Below are 22,673 nucleotides of genomic sequence, written 5' to 3'. Positions count from 1 at the left end.
AACAGACTCCTATGCTGAATTGCTCTAATAAAGACTTTTTTTTTTCTTTTGTCCAGACAGTTTCCACTGAAGCAGCTTGTCCCTGTTGCCTCTTGTCCTGTCACCGTGCATCCTTGTGAAGAAAGAACCACTGTCTTCTCTACAGATACCTTTCAGGTACTGGAAAACACAGTAGGTCTTCCCTGAACCTTCAAACAAACCATGTTAATTTCTTTTCCAATGATGAAATAAACAACACTGAAGTCAGAAGGGAGAGTCAGTCAACACAGGAGAAACATACAACATAAACAAAACAAACCCCAAACAAATTGCATTATTCTTAGAAAAAAACTAACACTGGCAAAATAGATCTGTACTCCTGAAAAGTGAAAACAAAGAATCTGTTTACATTGAACCATCTAAATACAACCTCCATTTTAAAAATACTACTTTATATAACAAAGAAGTCCCCAAAAGGACTAGTTAGTAGGGCTTACATTAGCCACAAAGTGACCCCTACCACTGCAGGATCAAACCCAAGATGAAGGCTGCTAGAAGAATACAAGTTTTAGGCTAAGATTACAAGCCTTTTACTCACCGTGAAGGCCTGGAAGATCATTCCACAGCAACTGAATTAACAGTAGCAAGAGCCTAAGTTTCATGGATTTTTTTCATGAAATTTATGTTGGTCATTCTTGACCATTTTATGCAGAATCTAGAGTGACCTTCAAAGGGTCCACCTACATTGGTGCTGCATGTTTGGACGAGGAACATGTTCCCACAGAAAACCCAAATAAATGTTCCCCACTTAGTTTGCTTGCACTCTCTGTTGTTGCATGCTATCTAGACTTTCCACATCTGATTTAGTTAGATAAATTTACTTTAATACTGGAAATACTTGCTCTAGAATCATTAATTTTATTTCTTCATGCTCTTTTTCAACCATAATAGTTAAGACATCTGTGGAAAATTATAGGAAAATCATATTAGCTCTGCATGATACAAGTAACGATATTAGGGTTTGCACTTTATCCTGTAACTTTAGTAAATCAGATTTATCATTCTGTTAAAAGATGCATGTATTACTTCAAATAATTGGAGTTAAAAGGGGTGTAACAGGAAGGTAGAAGTTAATAGCACAGAATTTCTTCATAAAGTGCACAAGGCATGCCATTTAGAAGCGTAAGTCAACAGCAATCATTCATACTCTCCAGCAGACAGCAGGCAGAATTTTTGCCTTCCAGGCATATATGATATAGTGTTTGGACTTGCTACCTTCACAGGAAGGCAAAGAAGTCACTGATGTCATTGGGTAAAAACAATGAATTTCTAGAAAGTTTAGATTCCAAGTAATCTATCCCAAAATCAATACTTTATCATTTATATAACATGTTATGGCATTGCTGATGCAAAATGAATCTGGCCCTATGCAAAAGCAGCTGTTTTCTCAGACACAGGTGTGGACTTACAGCTTTTTCCTAACTTTAAAACACTTAATAAGTTTTTTTACATTGTAATCAATTTCCAATAGTAGAAAACCTGCTGTCTTTAGCAGTTATTAGCTACATACTCAGCTAACGTAAAAGCTATGTCAATTTACCTCATGACCTAAATTAGGGTTTTGCAGGGTCAGCTAGCTTACCCAGGGAGAAAGATGCAATAGTTAGCCGAGTCAGATGACTACTTCATTAAGATCGTTTCAGTTGCACATTCTAATAAAGGAAATGACATGATTAAAAAGTTGTATCATTTTTTAGCATGTCAATCTCCACCTGGAAGTTCCCATATAGACCTTTTCTGCCATTTCAAATAGAGAAACTACATACACTTCCTCTAACCTCCAGACCTAAAACCACAGCAAAATAAACAAAACGTTAAGCTAAGATAAATCATGATTGCCTGTAGCCGCTGTAGAAATATGACTCCTTTGATGGTCCTGAACCTCCTCACCTTATCATCATTTTATGACACAGCGGAACCCCTGTTTCTCTGTCTTGCTGCTAAAATCTTCAAGGTTATTCCTGTTTTTTAAGGAGTCTTTTAGTCTGCAGACAATGCCATACACTGCATTGCAAAGTGTGGTATGGAACATCAAGAGCTGCATTAAAGAAAACCAGGCATTTATCTGTGTACTTCAGGTATAAACTTTATCTCATGTTTTACTACTATAAAAAAATATGTTTAATGTGAATATGATATGTTCAGTGACTGTTTACAAGGCTAGCCATATAGTACCGGTCAGCTGTATTATTTTTACAGAAATAAGAAGTGGGCAGGTATTCCAATATGGTAGAAAGACAGGAGACTAAGAAGTAGTAAATGCTGTGAAGGGACCAATGGACAGGATGTAAGAAAATTTTGCTACAGGATGAGATAGTGTGGGAACGATGACTTATTATGCATTTGTATTGTAGTGCCCCCAAAATCCCATTATTAAGCAACAGCCACAATCCACTATTTTTCTATTATGTATCTCTTCTCAGATACACTACCCACCTGCAACGGACATTATTTCCTGTTCCAAGAGACACTGTATACTTAAGGAGCTAAAAGTTAGAAAATATTTACACCCGCACCCTCCCCTGTTGTGACTGGTAACACAGCTGAAGGCATTATTCCCAGAAATAACAGTACAAATAATTCCAGAACATAAGAAGAGAAACACATTAAAAAATATGTTGCACAATATGATGGACAAAGAATTGATGGGCTAGTGATGGCAAATTTATTACTATTTTGAATTGCATACTGTGTGAAAGATGAGAATGTTTTGAAGATACCTGCATGACATTTCAAGACCATCTCATATTAAATGGTTAAGTCCCTGACATATTCAATGCATTCAGCAGATTTTTGGCAGATTTTGTTCTGCTGAAGTTCTCAAAGGCTATTTCTTGCTTTTAGGAATGGCTAGAGAACACAGCCTTCTTCAGTCTGCATCAGTGTAAAAATAAGCCTCCTGAGAGGCAAATTATTAAATGCAGAGTTCTCCTTACCCATGATTTCTTACGTATCTTAGTTACCATACTGATTGTCTCATGTAGTATGGCCAAATGTCAAATTTGTTCTGAAAAAAATTTCAACATATGGAGACCACTGCACTTTAATTTTGATACATTATAAAAGTAATGATGTAAAAAAATTACAACATGCATCATGAGGAATGCACATTTCTTCTCAGTGGAATAATAACATGAATGTGCATGCATATAAACACAAAATTAACCGTAATTTTGTACTTACTTAATTTTGTACTTACAAGTTCATCCAGCTGCCTTGATATTTTGGGGAAAGAAAAGGCTAGATGAACAGACCAACAGGTACTGACCAAAGCCAGAAAAATCAGGAAGACTAGAAGTGAAAATTAATCAAATTTCAGAGAGATTTTATATCATTTGAGTGAATTTGTGGATCATTCAATTTGTTAGAGCTAAACCAAGACTACTGGGAAGGTAATTTAGGGCATTAATCCACTGAACACAGAAATAAATTTGTTCTACACAGACTTCACAATTAATTGTTGTAAACATATTTCAGTTTAGTAATCTTACTTTAGGAAGCTTTTCTCTTTTTGGGTTTTTTTGGGTTTGGTTTTTTGTTTTTGGTCCTTTTTTTTTTCTTTAATCCCATTATTCCCTTTCTAGCAACTTTCCAGCAACCAGACTAATTACTTCTATCATGCATAAAACAGAGGCTCTTTTACACAAGTTTTATTACCAAGTAAAAAGATCTCCTCTCTCCAGTGGAACCTGCAACTTAAGTTTCACACAAGACACAACAAGTGAATTTAAACAAACTTGGGTCAATAAATGACTGAAAATACCTACCATACAAAGTGGTTATACATGACATTCTGAAGTAATTAATTTAATCTTCCACTCTCAACACCCATGTTATTTGCAGGTTCTTCAGCAGTGATATTTGTCATAAGAACAACTGGAGCACTGCTAAATAATTTAATTCCCTTCATTTGGGTTGTATCTTTTTAAAACCCACAGGCATGTTAGCATCAAGAAAACCGTGACAGCTGTTCTCAAGAATACCAGAATGAAGAACAGCTGGTAGACAACCAAAACAAGCTCCACAATAGGGGATATGAATATGTAAAAGATCACCTCCTTCCTCACTGCAGTGATGGTCAGTAGGAACGCTTGAATTGAGGAAGGGGTCAGCCAAGATGTCCCACTATATACAAAGGGGCAGCTGGTGAGGTACCATTCAGTTATACTATCTTTTTCCGTGACCATCTGAACTTTTTAAGGGCATGCTGTAAAATTTATCAATAACTCATAGCCCTAGAAAACAATCAAATCCATGCTTTCTGCTCTTGGGATTAGTATTAGTTGCTGTGGTCACCTCACAATCGTTACGGAATTGTAAATAGCTCTGACTATTACAAGTGTTGAATAGCATCTGCAAAACAAACATCAATGTTTTAGTTTCATCACTGCTTATAACTTTGGTACATTAGATCTGTCTCTCACAAAAATCAGTAACAAAGAAAACTAGTGTGGTGCTCCTAAAATAATTTGCCAGCTGCTGAACAAAGGTTGTCAGGTAATTAAGTGGTTAGATTTCATTCAGTCTCAGGTTAAGATTGACTCAACTCAGTGGAGCTCAGGATAATCATTCACCATTCTGCTCCTAACACTTATCTGCAGTAACAGGGAGAAATCTACAGTTACAAGATCCTTGGAGAATAACTAGAGACATAATTAAGGAAATAAAAATACTGAAAGCATACTAGTTATGTTCAAAACCTCAAAGCTTCATTACTACACGTCAAAACTAAACTAGAAGGAAGAATGATGAAGTATTCAGTAGGTCATACTTGCTTTTTTTTTTTCCTTTTTTTTTTTTTTAAAGTTTGTAACCAACTCTCCAATACTTAATAGGGAGGAGTTTGTGCTTCTTGTGCTTCCACTGCCCTGTTTGTGCACTGAAAAAGATGGAGCAGAGGAATAATTCATGGATGTGTGCTGAGCTGAGGTCCTCAGAAAGCCTGCAGGTTTGGGAACAGTCACAGTTTGGGAGACATAAGCAGAAAGAACGAGTCAGGGAAGATGATGAGGGTCTGGATGGATCTCCTGGATAGGACTTCAAGAGGGCAGGAACAAGTGAAAAATTAGAAGCGGTTTCTTTAAGGTATTTTTTACATCCTACTTCACCAATAAAAATCTGTTCAATATTACAGAACTACAGGGTTGGTCTTGATTGATAGGAACAAGAGAAACATGCTTTTTTTGTTTCTTCTTTCACAGCTAAGCTGACTACTGCATTTAGAAAGACATCCCACCTTTGAAAGTCCTCAAGATATTTTTGCTAAGAATTTTCAAAACTTGGACTTGAGCTGATACTAAACTATTAACTTGGTAAAAACATCAATAATATAGTCCAGATCTTAATAATAGGTCAAGTGGCAAGACATACCCAAAAAACTAATATTTATCAAAACAGTCATTAAAACCAAGTTTATGACAGTTACATGATAGTTAAAAGGTTTAACCTCATGACAAGTTTGTCTTTTCCTTTCATTCAACAGTGGCTGTTCCCATCAGATTCCTGTAAGATTTCATTTTAACTTGAACCTTCAAAACAGCCACTGCTAAAATTTGGGCCCACTGACACAGGACAGAATTTATAATCTACAAACTCATTTAACCAAACCTTCAAGCAACTGCAGCTAAAGATTTACCTCTGACAGTTTTCAGTGATACATGCAGAAGCCTTGTGAAGCAAGTAGCCAGTTTTTCTGAATTTGAAATAAAACAAACTGGAGCAAAAGAATTTACAAAAGCAAATAAAAACCATATACCAAGATATTTTTCTTAGAGATTTTATGTACCACCTCATATCTTTCAGTTTTACATGTGAACTAGTCTCTGCAATAAAGTTTCAAACATTTGAGATTGTTCCTTGCATTTGCATTCTTATTAAAAAATTATAAAATTTTTGTTTAAAGAAAAATGAACACAGTCAATCAGTCTGGATGCACGGCCTGTTGCAGTGTACGACCTAGCAATGAATTTTGCTTGATTAAATCTCCTTATTCTCAAACTTGCCCTCTATGATAGCATCACCACTGAGAAGAATGTTCTACAGACAAGTCAATGACAGCTAAACAATGGACTTGATGTTCCCAATGGATCATAGTTCCATTAAGAAACCATCTTTATCTTTATCTTTGTCAAGTGCATGAACTCCACTTAAAACAACTCCATACTTAAAATGATCTGTTTTCAATCACTGCCTCAGAATTGTTGCATTGTGTTAACAGTCTTAGGGTAAAACGAAACCAAAGCAGGTAAACCACACAATTACTATTGAAGCATGTAACTGTTCAGAAAATGAAAGCAGAACCGCCATCTCTCTTCAAAAAAATCAATTAAGTAACAAATGAGCAACACAGAATATGACATTCAGAGATTCCAGTTGGTGGCACATTTTTCCACAGACTAGTTGAACTGTAACCTACTTGGCCAACAGTTTCTTCAACCAGGGATTTTAATTTTTCATGAACACATTGCTCTAATAAAGTACTTGGCATTACTTATGGCTTTTGAATTAAAATGCATTAATGACATTAAATTTTAAAATCACTGAGCCATTAATTTTGACCAGCTTTTTTTTTCTCCTGTATAGTGTTCACAAGAATTAGCAACTAAGTGCATATTTCACCAGCAAAAGAATGAAGGCTGTACTAATAAAACTTACTTTTGCAGGTGCCTGCAGAGAATGGTAATATTTTATACACTGACTGCATATCAAATGAAAGCCAAACATGAATTTGGTGTTCTGATAAAGGCTTATCTGTCAAATATCACATAATAGTTCAACTTACGATCAAGGGCAACTTAACACACCATCTGCTATCTACATTTTTTCTGTATTCAGAAATAAAAATGTTTACAGCATTGCAGAACAGTTCTATAGATTGTCTAGCTCAAGCACTGACTTTAGTACCTATTTGTGAAATTATCTTGCTACAAAAATCTCCAGGTAATAACTAAATAGCTGAGCCTACTCAATTGAGGATGCTGATCTGCAATTTCTTCAGGTATGCAAGTCCCTGCAGTTGCCCTACTTTACCTTACAAAAAATTCCCCCTTTGTCTGCTTTGTTCAGGGTAGCATTCAGAAAGCTCAAATAGTATAAATCACAGGTATTTTAGTTTTTAATATAAAATCATTCAGATATATCTACTGGCCCCTATAGCCTTGCTACTAAAAGAAAGAATCACCTGCTGACAGTATGGGAGCCCAATAGCAGACTTCAAGCTAGTTTTCATCTTGTTTTATCTTGTTTCATCTCGTTCATCTTGTACTTATGAAACAGTGTAGAGTTATGACACTTAAGATCTTCAACAGAAACAGCCAATTTGATATTCATTTCCCATGCTAGTATCATTCTACTGTTCAGTAAACTAGTCAGTGAAGTAGCTCAGTTTTAGTTATACATTTTAATTGAGTACAATTTACACACTTTATACACCTCTAAGCAGTGTGTCAAATCTGCACAACAATAAGAATGCAACTCACTAAAACAGATGTCTGATTCTCCAGCTTCCCCAGTTCTTAGTATCGGTTTTCTTTATTACTCTACATTAACTTGTAGATAAATTAAGCATAACGTAAGTGTCTAAAATTCCAGCTGTGTTGCAAAATGCTGCTGTAAGGCTAAATTTTTAAGTCCAAGTAGTTTCATCATCTATATGCAGTTATTTATGAAGGCAGCAGGAATGCTATTCTGACAACCTAATTAAACTTCCAATAATGTCAGCAGGAATCTGATTGCAAAATGGCTCATTTTATAAACATCACTACTTTTATGACTGACAAAAATATGCACGATCAGGTGCCAATTCCTTCACAAATACGTATTTTACAACTCGTGTCGTAAATTGCTTGCAAGTACAAAATTCTAAGATGTTAAAGGTCTGTGCTCAATCCATAAAAAAATGGCACAGTTCATACAAAGATTTCATGGATTTTGCTCTTCTGCCAGTTTCACATCCATGTAACTTCACTAGTTTCAGAGGAGTTACTCCCAATATATACATAAATTTAGATCTAAATCAAGCCATCTCCTGTATACAATATTGGACCTGGGATTACACATGCATTTAAACCACAAGTGAAATACAGGACAGAGAAAAGATAGTTGGACCTTGCCTATTTTAAGACCACTATATAGTCTGTATATCACAGTGCACATGAAGCACACATTTCTTCAGAATTTGCTTTTTAAGTTTGCTGCCCATTGCAGAAGTCTCTTTAAAACTGCATGGGCGATGAAGTACTGATTAAGTCTGGAAGAAATTACATTTCTAATTGGAAATGTTTGAGAGTTAAAAAAACCATACATGATATTCCACTATATAAAGCAGTAATGAACCCTAAATTGAATCACTTCCTCATGGTAGCGATTGCTGTGTTGATAGTCATTACAGCTTTTCTAATTATAGTACAAGTTAAAACAAAGTATTGAATGTTTTAGCTCACTCACGTATGACATGGATACATTTATAATAAGCTCAAGTATTGGGAAAAAACCAGTCATTTGGTACGGGCCAGCTGCCCATACAAATAGGAGACCTTCTAGTAGTTCTGTATTGCTCTTCTCAGTCACTTCACAGAATCCAGTGTCAACTTCTTCGAATCTTCGAGTCACTGGGGTTTTTTGTTTGGTGGTTTGGGTTTTTTTCATGTTTCCATTAAGACCATTTAAAAATAATAGTCTCGATATGGCAGGGATGGAAACATTTAATTAAAAGTCAGACCTCACAGTCCTCATAAATTTAAGACATAATTTTAAAAACCTCTTAAGGAGGTGTGCCTTCTGGTTTTATTAAAAATGAAGGTAACATCAAATAAAAAGCAAAACTAAAGAAGAACAGGTAGAACATTTTACTTTCATCAAACCTCAAATGTAAAGTATATTAAAAAAACGAGGTTAGGAATTTCAAGAACAGGAATATAAACATGTATTTTCTATCCCAGAAAAAAATTCATGCGGGCGTTACAGTATTTGATCATTCTCTACATCCACTGGTATGCAACATCAACTTAACATTATTAAATAGATACAGAGATACCATAAATTCATACAAGTACCAGGGTCTTCTGGCCTCAGTTATACTGTAGATCAAGCAAATCTGTTCTTTGGTAATTGGAGTAGGCTCATTTTCCATTCCAGTGCAGGAATGTTAGGAGGCCGTATTAGCCACTCATCTCAGAAAATTATAACTCCTGTAGACACAGTCTGGGCTACTTTTGTCACAAGAGAATATTACTAGAGGTATAAATGCAAAGAAGTTAAAATTATTCATTCCTTGTGGTAGCTGTTTCAGAAAAAAATCCAAACTCTCTCCTTCTCTATTCATTGTTTAATCTAGGTAACATTTAGACTCATATGTAAAGGTATTTTGATAGATGGGAATGTACACATGCACACTTTCAGTTTAAATAAAAAGAGACCTGTGTGGAGAATGGCAATTTAAAGTTAACATGACTTGAAGGTATTCCTATAATAAAGATTTAGTAAAGCAGGACGTTACAAATCCAAAAAAGTGTTTCTAGATTTTTCATCTTCCCTTTTTCAACAAAGACTGACAGAATATACATATACAGGTTGACATTTTGATTTATCCAAAACAATTTTCACTTTGCTCAGTTTGCAAGTCCTATTGACTAAAATGTAGTATCATTCACAACAAAATATTTTCAGTAAGTGAAACAATAAGCAAAGAAAACCAAAACTAAGCTCAGAAGCTAAGTGGTTTAGAAAGCCTGGTAACATCTATGTGTGCGTAAGTGTGTCTATAATTTTTTTTTATACATTATATATATAGACACACACACACATATATATACACACACGTGCGCACATGCGCACGCACACACACACACATTAGTAACCTGCAGTGAAGATCAATCTATTTTCTAATAAGGAACAAAACACATTATTTAAAAATGTGGCTAATTTAACAAAACAGAGAAGAAACTGCTGCTATCAAAATATACAATTTGGATTGCAGACTAGAAGGCTAACAACATTAAAAAAATAGTTTTAAGCAAAACCCCTTTGCTTCTGAATAACAACAGGTATCAACCTGCCATAGCATGAAGCTTTCAAACAAGATTTTATAAAAAGTTTAAACTGTGACCCTTCTTCATTTGTAAAGTTCTTGACATATCATATAGTGCGAGCTCTGGTCTCCAAACTGGAGCCCCTTTCATTTTTCTCAATCCATACTTCAGGAAGTAAGTGGCAGCTGAAAGATTCAGAATCTCAAGTGAGATTTGTGCTTTACCATATACCTGAAAAAAATGAACAGAAGACAACATAACTATTCTTTTGGTATTTATAGAAATTTCACTTTCAGGAATAATAATATGCACAGACTTTGTTAAAACAAAATTCTTAGAGAATTAGCAAGTTGCCAAAGAGATGCAATGTCTTATATGTCATATAGCTCTGTATTATGCACAATATTTGTCCCACTAGAAGACAGCCAGCTAAAACCTTCGCTTTGAAAAAAAATTCATGTTTTCCAAGGCATCGCATGACTTCTAACATTGGAAGACTGCTGTTAAAGATAACTCTAGTTCATTCTGGGAATTCAGGTATATAGTTTAGCTGAGACTTAAGTAAGAAGCCATAGAAAGTTTGACGCACAGAATTATTTTGACAATTCCCATAGGATTTTTTTTTTTTTTTTTGAAGTTCACTCAATCATTCAAGCAGTTTGCTGTGCAATCAACATGAAAAGATTAAACATTCATGAAATGCATGGGCTTCTCCTTCCCTCAATATTTCTTCAACTGCTTCATGATAAGCAAGTTTCTTCTCTACATGAAAAAGGTACTGCAATGAACCTCCTATTCAGAGGGGGTTCTGAACCACAAAGGAGCACAGTCAGAAGCAATCCTGCTCTTCACAGATCTGATGGTGCTCCTCCATCCCTCACTTCTCATGGAAGGCAGGGCTAAGTACTTGGAAGGCCCCTAAGATACAGAAAAATCACTAGTCCAAAACTCATCATGTGCCATATCTTTTTTGACTGACTTCCTCTTCTACCCAGTGCTGGGGACTCAAGGGCATCTAATGAGGTGGAGAGAGAAAGGAGGAGAGCTTGTAAGCTCAGAACTGCAGTCCAAGGGGAGGGCTGGGGAAACAAAGGAAAACTCTGTACCACCCAGCTTGTTCTCCATTCCTTTTCTTTTGCCTAAAGGGAGGTGGGGAATCATGGTACCAATGATTATTGGTAACTATCCTTCCTTTAAATCTATGCATATTACACTTCGGTGATTATTATTTATAGTCTATAATAAAAGAAAGTGGTATATATTTAACTGTATCATCAGGGAAAATCTAAACAAGCAGTATTTTCCAGCACATTGTTCAGATGTCTAAGTTGTATACAATTCCTTTGTTGCCATAAATTTTCATTCTCACCAAACATCATAAAAGCATGACCATAAAGGATTTTCCACAGGAAATATACCTGTCCAAAGTCTCCCAGAAGCGTAGAAATACTGGCCTGTCCAAGTGCCTTTTGTGGTAGCTTAGTTCTAACACTGTTACATCCCATTTCTGTACATTTGGATCCAGACGTACTTCATCATATTTGAGATGAAAAGCTTTAACTACAGGAAACAGGAAAACATTTAGTGTACAAACATGACGACTTTACAGTGTTTAATTATTAGTCTAACAGAATTTCCACCCCATCCCTCTTTTTTCAGAATAGAGCCTGAGAACAAAATTGATGAGCCCATCTCTGAAGAAAATAAACTAGTTATTGAAGAGCACTGAGCTAAATATAGTGGTTGGTGGCCACTATCATGCTCTCATGCTATTACAGGTTTAAGTGAAAGGGCAGCCCCTATTTTTAGAAGCATAGATTCCTGAAGAATAGCAGAAACTCACTGCCAATTCAAGTACATTTTCTCTGGGAAACAAAGATGTTCTTTCTGAAAATCTTTGAACTGTCCAAGAATTAAAAAAAAGCATTTCTGATCTGAGACCACTGAGAAGGAAGCCTGGCTATTTCCTGGAAGTCTGTGTAAAAGACTCATAGCAGAATGTCAGTGTAACCCCCAAACGCTACATGAAGCGTTCTGAGAATTTTAGTAACAGCCAGTGTCTCCTGATCTAGTACTTAGTTAAAAATGGTAAAATATTAACAGTTATTTTGCTCTTGGGAAGGACTGTCACGTGGTTGGACTTGATGATCTTACAGGTCTTTTCCAACCTTAATGATTCTGTGATTCTGTGTGAATTATGTAAAGCCCAAGCATTAACACAGCAAGTATTAAAACCTTCCTGTGATTCTTGATTTCCTTAGCCAAATCATAGTTTTGACATAATCCAGTGCAAAGTATTTAAGTCTTGTACAATTCCTGTCTAGTAACCAATTTGATGCATTTTCTATTTTGGATATTATTGGAGAAGTAAAGCAGAAGCATTTGACCAGGCCTGTGGAAACTAGTTATTTTTAATGCCATGGTCTTATCTTTTCTAGTACCACACTCTTCATTTTTTCTTCCACAAAATCCACCTACAATTTTAGCCAAATGGCTAAAATAACAATTAACAAACTAAAGTGATCACCTGGCTTGTACCATTGCCATAAAAATTTCCAAGCTTTGTAAATGAAAACTAAGAATACATATACATGATCTTTGCCATACAATGTTGCATGTTTTAAAGTAACTCCAAATGAAGATATACTGGGGCTATGCACTTACAGAAAACTTAATCGACACCTGACAGAACCTCTGCATTAAGGTTAAACAATATTGAGCAAAGACAATCCACTTCTAGATCTGAAACAAATCAGTATTAAAGCACACTAATGTGCTCTAGCAACAAGACCTTTAAAATGGTATTCAAAATTAAATATTTGTTCATTAAAGTGGCATCATGCAAAATTTCACCTGAAACATTCACTCACAGATGCAAAAATAAGCTTGTTTGCTATGTGAACATTAAACACTCAGATGACATGTAAAGAAAACTAAGCAGAACAATTTTAGAGACTCAATTAACAAAATGGTATGTGACATCGCAATTGAACAAATAAAACCAGTTTGACAGGCTCCAGTCCAATACAAATTTTACTGAGGAATTCTTTATGGTACACTACCTGCTTGTTTTCCAGGATGACAGTGATAAGCTTTGAATATTTGTTAATCACTATGGACCCAGTGACTTAGATGAAGAAACACAAACTGCAGATGAAACAATGAACTGTTGCAGATCCCAGAAACCATATTTATGAAGACTACTGAAAACTATAAACATGGGTAAAGCAAAAGCTTCAGGAAAAGGTAAATACATATAACCAGACTGACATTGCCTGTGCTTTTCTCCATTTACACTGCTTTTATTTTGAGGAGCGAGTAAAGTCATTAGTAAAAGCCCTAAAAATACTCTTATCAGGAAAATATTTTTAAAATACCTCACTTTGAAACAATGGAATGCATTTATAAAATTTAAAAAAGTCAATTTCAATGTATCTTTATGAGTCAAGTAAGAACAGATATCCTTCTTTCACTTGAAAAATGTAAGAATTTGTATACCTTCAGATGGAACTACGCAGGCTATGATTTTGATCTTTTGGCACAGCGAAGACTTCAAAAATGTCAAAGCATGTCATAACAATTCCTATGGCCCTCTCTACATTTATATATACACAGTGTTAAAATTAATAGGAACTAGCATGCAACTACTAGCTAGACCTTAAATAGTTAAGAGCATTTTTCTTGGTTTTGCTTTTCACTATATCTATTCTCTCTATATCTTCATTTTGAAGTGTTATTTTCTTCTTTCATTAGTCTGTTGTTAAACTCTCTCCTGGGGTGTGTTTTTTCTTTTATGTTGACTTTCAGGCTCTCTCACTCTTTCCCTGTTCATTCTCAACCCCGCCTTAAGCAACACATGCTATTTTCTTGTTCACAGATACATCCTCAGCCTTCTATCCGACTATTTGCTTTTTTTTTTTTGCTCCTTACCAAACTAGCATTCTCTTTCTGGCTTCTACTTCACATACCAGACGTGCACACATAAAACCTGATCAAACTTGTTTCCTCGTCACACTGACTGGAAGATGACAGACTGAACTAAGGTGTTTGTTGGTTGTTTTTTTTTTTTTTTTTTTTTTTTTTTTTTTTTTCTTTCTCTTGTGTGTATGCATTGGTTTGGGTTTTTTTAAATCCGTAGCTCAGAAACCACTGGACACTATAAAAAGGTCTATTTTCTAAGGCAGCTTCACAATGAAGCGACAGAGAACAGTCTGACAGTTTCTTTAGATATTATCACACACCTTACAGTCAGAAGAGTGAACTGTGCAAGAAGAGTGCAGTGTGTCTCAAAGCATACTGGGCATAATTGTGGTAACTCAAAAAAACCCGCTCAGATCTATACAGTGGTAACGTCTAGCTCACAACTTAAAAGTATTTGTATCTTGCTAAACTTTCAAGTTTTTGTCAAACACCAGATGATATTTGTAAAGCTTTCATAGTGAAATACTAGGTGATTAATCCTCTGTTCAAAGCAGTAATGAAATCCGAAGACAGCCTGTAAACCTGTTATCTATAAAGTGTTATAATATACATTGTCTTTTCACTTTTTTTTTTTAGAAGCTTGGAAAGTAAATTTATGCACTAGCTATTTCTGAACATCTTGTAAAGACAACAGCTCTGAGAAGATTTCCGTGAGCTTCCACAGGTCAGAACAGAAGAACTGCAGAGGGTGCATTAATACTTGCCATCTGTGCAGAGACCTATGCACCTGTCTGCTCAACCATTCTAGTCCAACAGCACTTTGGCAGCACTTGGCCATAAGCATAAAAACCCCACAAAACAAACTGAATGATAAACCCCCACACACTTGAAAAGAAACACCCCCCCCTTACTTTTTGCAAAGATATCAACAGGTGATCCGTCAGGCAAGAGCCAAGGCCAGCCTTTGAACTGCCAAGCAGGGCCCTGTACAAACACTGCCACCACACGATCCCTACGAACATAGAGAGAGATGGACATGTTGATGGCCTCAAGCATTTAAATCACATGTTTTCTTAAACAGGCAATATACCTTAGCACAGTTTCTTATTTCAGTAACAGCAGTATAGCACATTTAACAACCACACTTCTAGCACAACTGCTTTTTCTCTGTTAAGCGAAAAAACTTTCATGTGGTTTTTCTGCACTTTTAGCTCCATCCCTTTGCAGAACGCAGCACAGTTTCTCATGTTACATTTATAAGTCAAACAGTGTTTATTTCTGGTCATTATTACTTTGCTTTTAAGAAGTGCTCCAACATTTTGGAGAGAATCTTCTATGAATAACACTGTAAACTGAGATGTATCAATATAAAAATCTTTATTCTGAATACTGTTAACTTCTATTCTAAAAATTTATTAGGAGACAGCTGCTAAATTTCTGCCTCCAGTTGCAAAGTGCATCATTTATTGTAATGACCATCACCTGTGGTCTAAGAAAATAAATTTATTAAGATGAAGCTTTTACATTAATAAAATTTTAAAAAACATTTGAGAATAAATGTCCTCCCACATATGGTCTATCTTTTTCTTGAATATTTACATCATCCAACCCTGGTTCCTACCTACTACAACAAATAATTACCTCCCTAATCTAATCCCCAAATTTAATTAATCATAAAGTCTGCCAAATCCCAAATAGAAAAGAATAATCTAGGTGGAGTTTTGGGTTTTTTTTGTTTTTTAAAAGCCAGACAAAAGCTTTGCCATTTAAAATGATGTTGCAGGTTTTGTAACGGCTAACAGAAAAAACCCCAGCGGCAACACGTTAATTTCTAGATACTCATATCTGATTCTCCCATAGATAAAAACAAGTTAAAAAACCCACACTACTTCCATTGTGAGGAAAAAGTAAAAATGTTGCCTAATACATTACATCAAAGAGCACTGAAGAATGGGCTACAGACAAAATAATCCACAGCTTTTTTCTTAAAAGCGATCTATGATTCCCTTTCCCCAGCTGGGGCTCTCCCTTCAGAAGTAAGCTTCCATCATTGAACCCAATTCAATGAATCTGATTCACTACTGAAACCATGGTTCAGTCTTTATTGGCTGATGTGTTTTCTTTCTTTCTCAAACTATTAAAAAACGTTAGCATGTCAGATGCTGAAGGCCTGCAAACATATCTTTCTAATAGATCTCATTTAGAAAGCAGACGAGAAAGGAGGTTTTTCTCTCAGATCATGTTTCTGTGACCTGCACGCTACAGTATCACGAACTGGAAAACTCATATGAATATTCCTATTGGAATTTCTGGAATATTTAAGGCAAACCTAATTAAAATAGTTCTGCTGCTCATACTGTTAAAATGTAGCATGTTGGATTTCTTAAGAAACTTCTTTTAAGAAGTTTAGTGTCATATTATTTTCACCTGAAGAAAAAACTCCTATACAGTTAACAATCAAATCCATTCTTTTATCCATATCTTAACTTTTCATTCAATTTAATAGAATTTTATTGGCCCCCTCCAAATTCTGCATTCTCCTGATTAAGAGATTTTGTACAGGGGAAATCTATTTTACCAGTCTTGTGGCATAAGTTTCAGAGGTTGGTCTACTACTCGATAAGGTACAGTAACGCTGACTGTAGTTCCCCCAGGCTGCATCTGGTCTTTTCTTCTCTGTATTAGAGTTTCATTTTCTCGTTGACAGCCTTGTTTCTTCTTTTCATCTGATGGTACAAACCTTGAGGAATTAAAGAAACATTCAGTAGACAAAAGCAATTTATTTGCTGTAATCAGCAGGAAAAGTAACAACTTTATCAGAACTTTGCATTATTGGCAACAGTCACTGAAGCCATCTCATTTTCACTGTGCCAAACCTCTATCACTACTCATTCAGAAAAGCAAAAAACATAAGAAAAGTATTTCATAAGCCCTTATGACAAAATACTAAAAGGTCCTCTGCCCCTCAAAACTACAGCCAGACCTGTTCTTACACATTCGTGGCATTCCTTGCTGACCTTACCTAATACATTTGCAGATGAGAAGGCAGATCACAACCTCCTGAATGGCTATAACTCACTCCTTAGTGATCAACGGTTACCTGGGGAAGCTTGAACACTAAAAAACAATTGCCTCCTGGAGGAAATTTTAGAGCTCTTGCTCTTTCAGCCTTCAGAATTATGTTTTCACAAGAAAGCTGGGATTTTTGGTCAAAAAGGTTTTTGAGTAAGGTTTTATTTTTTTGGATGATGGTGTTTTTACATTATCAATGATTCATCTAGTTACTATGATGTATGATATTAGAATTCTGGAATTTTTTTTTTTTTCCTAAGTAGCTTCTCCTATAGATTAAGTGGTCAGAAAATAAGGATAATGTGATCCTCATGTCTTATGTAATCTCTGTATGACAAAAATAAACACTTAAGATGTGACCCCCTCCCCCCAAATGAATTACAGATCTTTGATTTTTCAGCCCCGCACCTTAAAAAAGAAAAAGCAATTCCATTTCAAAAGTCTCTTCTTTATGGCGATAATAAAATACACAGAACAATTTTCAAAATTGGCATCATAAATGTGAAGTAGTGCAAGCCTTTTTACTGATGAATCTCAGTGGATCTTGTCAAAAAGGAAGATAACAAAATCATGCATTTTATAGAACTAAAACCATGTCACAGAAAAGTAAGCTTATGTGACCAGTATCACCTAACCAGGCCAGCAAAAGAGCAGAGCTCCGACCAATGTTCTCCAAATATTCTATTCAGAACCACCCAGCTGCACTATCAACACTGTTTGCCGCTAACATTTCATTTCCAAAAGTTCTGATATAAAGAAACGTTATGTTTCACTTAACTGCAAAAGTTATCAGGAGTACTGGTGCTACATTGTAAAAACACAGTACTCTACATAATTGGCAAGACTTCTCTTCATTATAGTACAGATGGTGCTTTTTAATAGTTCACTGCATTCTTTGGGTAAGTTTTTTGCACCATTTTTATTTGTTCTCTTCAACCTATTTCTATTTGAATTCTAAAATCCAATTTGAATGTGCTTAAACAGGCAGACTGCAATTCCTATTGCTGGAAAAATACAAAAAAGGAATGAAAAATGAAATACAAGAAGTTCAGTCAACACAAAAATACTAGGTTTTGCTGACATATTATATACAATGAGAAAACAGCATTTTGGTGAAAAAACCCGAACAGACATGATTTAAGGCAGCACATGGAAATTGTCAATAAACCTTCAAGCAAAACTACTTTACTTTCCTAATGTAAATAAACAGATGAAGCCCCCTTATACTCTTTAAGATTTAACAGTGTTTCAAAACCAGAAAGTCACAACCAATTTCTGAAGCGTGCCTCCAAATGCATGTAACTGCACTGGAAAATGAAAAAAACCCCTGCAAATGACTATGATTCATGCATTAAAGTTGACTAGTACTGCAAATACAGAAAAAGCACTACAGATGTTAAATGATAAGCTATAAATTAAATTATGCTTATCTGTCTAGTACATGCAAACCAACACCATTCTAAAGAAAATACAGACACAAAAGCTATGCAGGATACACTGAGGAAAAAAGTACACTTAGGCCACCTAGAATATTATAAAAAAAGGTAAGACAGTCATTTCACCAATAATTGAAGAAATTAGTAAACAGTTAATATTTACATATATTTTATCTACCACAACCAACTGACACATAGAATTGCATGCTACACACAGAAGTGTTCATCACAGTTCTACTTTGGAAAAAGCTACCAAACGTGACATCAGAATTGAGTGTTTCTAGTCAAGCTGCTAATTTAAAAACTCAAAAGTAAGGTGCAACTTTAATCATGAGCATACCTAATGGCCTGTCCTGCCAACATGTTGCGGGCTTTGCTTTGCCAATACTAACTGATAGGAAACTATTTTATAACTTAAAATGAGGATTTGCTTGGTGGTCTTGAGCTTTTAAGAAAACCATTCATGAGTCTCTCCTCACTTACCAGAACTAAGGAATCTGGGTTGGAAAGATGGAAATAAAACTTTTTTTTTTTTAATAGTTTTAAAAATTAACACCCCCCCCAAACACCTTTTACCCAAGTGGCAAGGTCTATATGAAAAGCCAGGATCACCTAAAATGGTGGAAAGCTTGAGAAGAATTTTCTTCTTTATTCCACGTCCCATGCACTGAATGAGAACAAACTCGTACAGAATATGTAAATAAAAAACAAACAGCCATACGCACATTACAGTGATAATCAAATATTCATATGAACAGCAATCTAAAAGGTCACATTTTTAATTTGATTTGTAAATGTGAGGAAGCAAACACCTTTTAACTGGAAACAGGAAACCTAGCCACCCCTGCCAAATTAGACAAACGTGGACGCTAAGAAGCAATATTGCTACTCTACTAAGAGTCTAACAACTTCACTACTTTATCTGAGACCCCTCAAATTTGGCTGAAACAGGCATTCTCAATTCTATTTCTAGCTTTAAATGCCTCTGTGTTTAAGAATTCATTTCAATATTAGTTTATTGACAGTTTCTCTCCATTTCACAGTCAGCTAGAAACTGTGTTACAGCCATTAGGGCACCATTCAGTTGTGCCTCAGTTATGTATCTTCTAGACAATGGCTTCAGTTTTATTTACTGTAAAAATCTGAATGTTTTTGAACGCAGTTCTCCAAGACAGAACATAAAATATCTTATCTGAATTTTCTGAAGAAAAAATACCAGTGAGCAGATTCACAAGGAACAGTAGAGGAGATGACTGCCGTAAAGAAAGCATTGAAGGAAATGCTTACATATATGTACATACTCAGAGTACAGGAATAAATGACAGCTTACAGAAAGTTTATGAAATATATGCTTGCATGTCTGGGAACCATCGATTCAGTAAGTATAATAAAAGCCATATGCTCAAGAATTGAGAATCAATAGAAATTACTGTATGATTATAAATATAATCATGGCTTACTCCATCACTACCTGGACACAAAAGACAAGCTTAAGAAATCTGAGTATTAAAGAAAAGAGCAAAAAACCATCTTCTCTTGGGAATTATTTGCCACAATATAGCTGGTGGCTTAACTACACATTTGTACTTGACACCTTTTTAATCATCCAACACACTAGAAATGTGTTCTGAAAGCTGATTGTGCAGGAGCTTACTTTTTCTGTTGCTTCTCCAGATTACTATTCCCTAGTAGCAAAAGAAAAAAAAAATCCTGTATCTACTTAGAAACCATTTTTATACCCCTACTAGGAAATTAATAGCACTCAATTCTCTTGCTGTTAATCGCCAAACTCGTTATTCACATAAAAACTGGTGCACTCTCTCACTTTACAAAGACAGCAAGTCACTCTCCTAAGGTAACAGGCAAGCGATGGAACAAGATCAAATTATGGGAGGTAATTGGCAAGATACTATCCACTGAACTGCCAGAGCTGCTCTTGCCTAGGCTCTAAACTCACATCAATTGCTACCATTAACTTTAAAACACTTTCACTGAGGTCAGGTCAACACTTTCTGGCCCCCAACCCAAGCATACTGAAAAATGCATGAACAGAGAATAAGGCAACTCCAATGCTCAGTAACCAAGATCATCATAATATACTTTTGATTGTGTTTACAACTGGAGACTTATTTTTACAACCCCCTCAATATTTTTGTTACATTACAGTATCAAAAGCTTCACACCTATTTTTGCAAAAGAACGAAGCTTTTCTTGTAATTCGTCATCCCTGAATCTTTCAGATAATTTGCTCAATGTCAATGCTGGAGAAATCTCAGTGAGTTGCCTGGCCACATATGGGGAAACATATAGTAAGTAGAGCATCATCATCATAAAAATACATAATCATCATCTAATCATTTACATCTGCCTGATAAAATTCCTGCCACGCTTTTGTTCCATATAAAGCAGAAGCATTGCCTCTGAAGAGCCTAACTTCAGATATTCTCAAATACTTAGTCTGGAAAGCCAGATTTTACACAGTAATTACAATATCCAGTGTTGCATTCAGATAGTGAATAAGAATAAAGTGTATTATATGAAATATTTTTAAGAAGCCTCACAATATAAAGTATTGCAGTTCTGATTTTAAATGAAATTATATCTTTTTAATATTTCAGAAACTCTTCATTTTTATCTTGTACTTGGCTCCTTAGAATAACCACCTTTCAAAAAAGGTTATGGAGAATATTTGCATATTATACAGCATGTGAATCATATATATTATAATTATATATAGAAATGTCCCCCTGCAAAATTGAAGTTGCAACAAATATATCCAACAGACAAATCAGATACCTTAAAAAAACCTCTTAAACCAGTAACATGCTTCTGGTTTATCATTACACATATTTCATTCTACTCATGATAACTTTCCTGCTTTCCATGTTCTCTACCTCAAAAGAGAACATAACAGTAGCGATGAATCGAGCGTGCTAAGCATCATACAAATGTCAACCAAATTTGGCAAGGAAAGAACCCAATATACTACAGAGCTATGAAAAGGGTTACTAAAAATGTTGGTGTAATTAGTAAGTTTCTTTCAGTCCTTGACAACTGAATTTAATACCTACCATAGTACTGGATGAAGAGTATCCTGTTTATTTTACAACAATCAATCTAAAATATCCGCCAATGATACCACAATTACTTTTTCTCATATCCAAAGTGACAATGTGTTGCAGGCGGTTACTTCTAGAAAAATCCAGCATCCTGGAGAAAAACTATCCTAAAAGACAGGGATTCCCAGCTATGACTACGTTTTGATTTTAAGAGGTTTGATCTCTAATTATAATTCCAGCTAACTTTGTTCCTTATTTTGTTTTAAGAAACATTTAAATGAAGGGAATCCCAAAAGCTGGTTTTATTTATGAAACCCACATACTCATTCTTTATTATCACACACTTCACGGAACTGTGCTGCCTCAGCTATCAGGCATGGAATAACAAGTTGCCCTGTAAACAACCCGTGTCACACGTGTATCACAACTTCCGTACCCTAACAATCCCGGGGGCCTCATTCTCCCAGGCTTCTTCTACATTTCTTAGCAGTCTCCCTTGCAATGGGTCTTACTCTCCCAGCTCCAAAAAAATCACTTCTCCTTGTGCTATAGCACTGATCTACTCTGATGGCTCATACAAGCAGGCTGATTACCTCTAGAAATACAAGAAATTCAAATACACCTGTATCTTCCTCAGCAGGGGTAAGGGGTATAAATTTGGGTGTGTCTTTTCTATCTGGACAATGTTTCTTTATGCCAGAACTTGTGGCAATGGCATCTGTCTTCCTAATCTCTGCTCTTTTGTCAAATTTAGCTGCAAGTAGGGAATGAGTTAAAGGCAGCAGTGACTTAGAAGCAGAAATTAGGTAAGTCTTCTTTCCTTGGAAAACCATCACATATCTATCAATCACACTCTACATCAAGGCTAGTTCTACACTCCGCATACCTGAACAGTAAAAACAAACCCTGCAGCCATTCCTAAACAAACTACTTCAATAAATTTGAATGCAAAAAAATACAGGCCAGGTGGCATATTTTCTAAAGAGTGCTGGAACTGTCATGGCTAAATTATTAGTTTGCTCTTCTGAATTCTGCTATTGCACTTCTGATTCACTAACATACCTTGCTTCTTCACTTTGTCTTTCATACTCGTTAACTACATCAGTGTCCTCCTTTGA

General features: G+C 35.5%; 1 protein-coding gene across 1 annotated transcript in view; it reads right to left on the bottom strand.

The window, feature by feature from the left end:
* Positions 1-8,883: 8,883 nt before the first annotated feature.
* CDC73 (cell division cycle 73) overlaps positions 8,884-22,673 on the bottom strand; it is a 108,827-nt gene continuing 95,037 nt past the window's right edge. The window contains exons 14-17 of the mRNA XM_059822044.1: positions 16,567-16,728; positions 14,900-15,000; positions 11,486-11,627; positions 8,884-10,298 (exon numbers count right to left, since the gene is read on the bottom strand). Coding sequence (XP_059678027.1) covers positions 10,262-10,298; positions 11,486-11,627; positions 14,900-15,000; positions 16,567-16,728 — 442 coding nt within the window. The 3' untranslated portion in view covers positions 8,884-10,261. The remainder of the gene's footprint in view (positions 10,299-11,485; positions 11,628-14,899; positions 15,001-16,566; positions 16,729-22,673) is intronic.

Source organism: Gavia stellata, chromosome 10 (genome assembly GCF_030936135.1).
Source record: "Gavia stellata isolate bGavSte3 chromosome 10, bGavSte3.hap2, whole genome shotgun sequence".
NCBI lineage: Eukaryota > Metazoa > Chordata > Aves > Gaviiformes > Gaviidae > Gavia > Gavia stellata.
The sequence above is the reverse complement of the archived record's forward strand: the minus strand, read 5'-3'. Positions and strand labels throughout refer to the sequence as shown.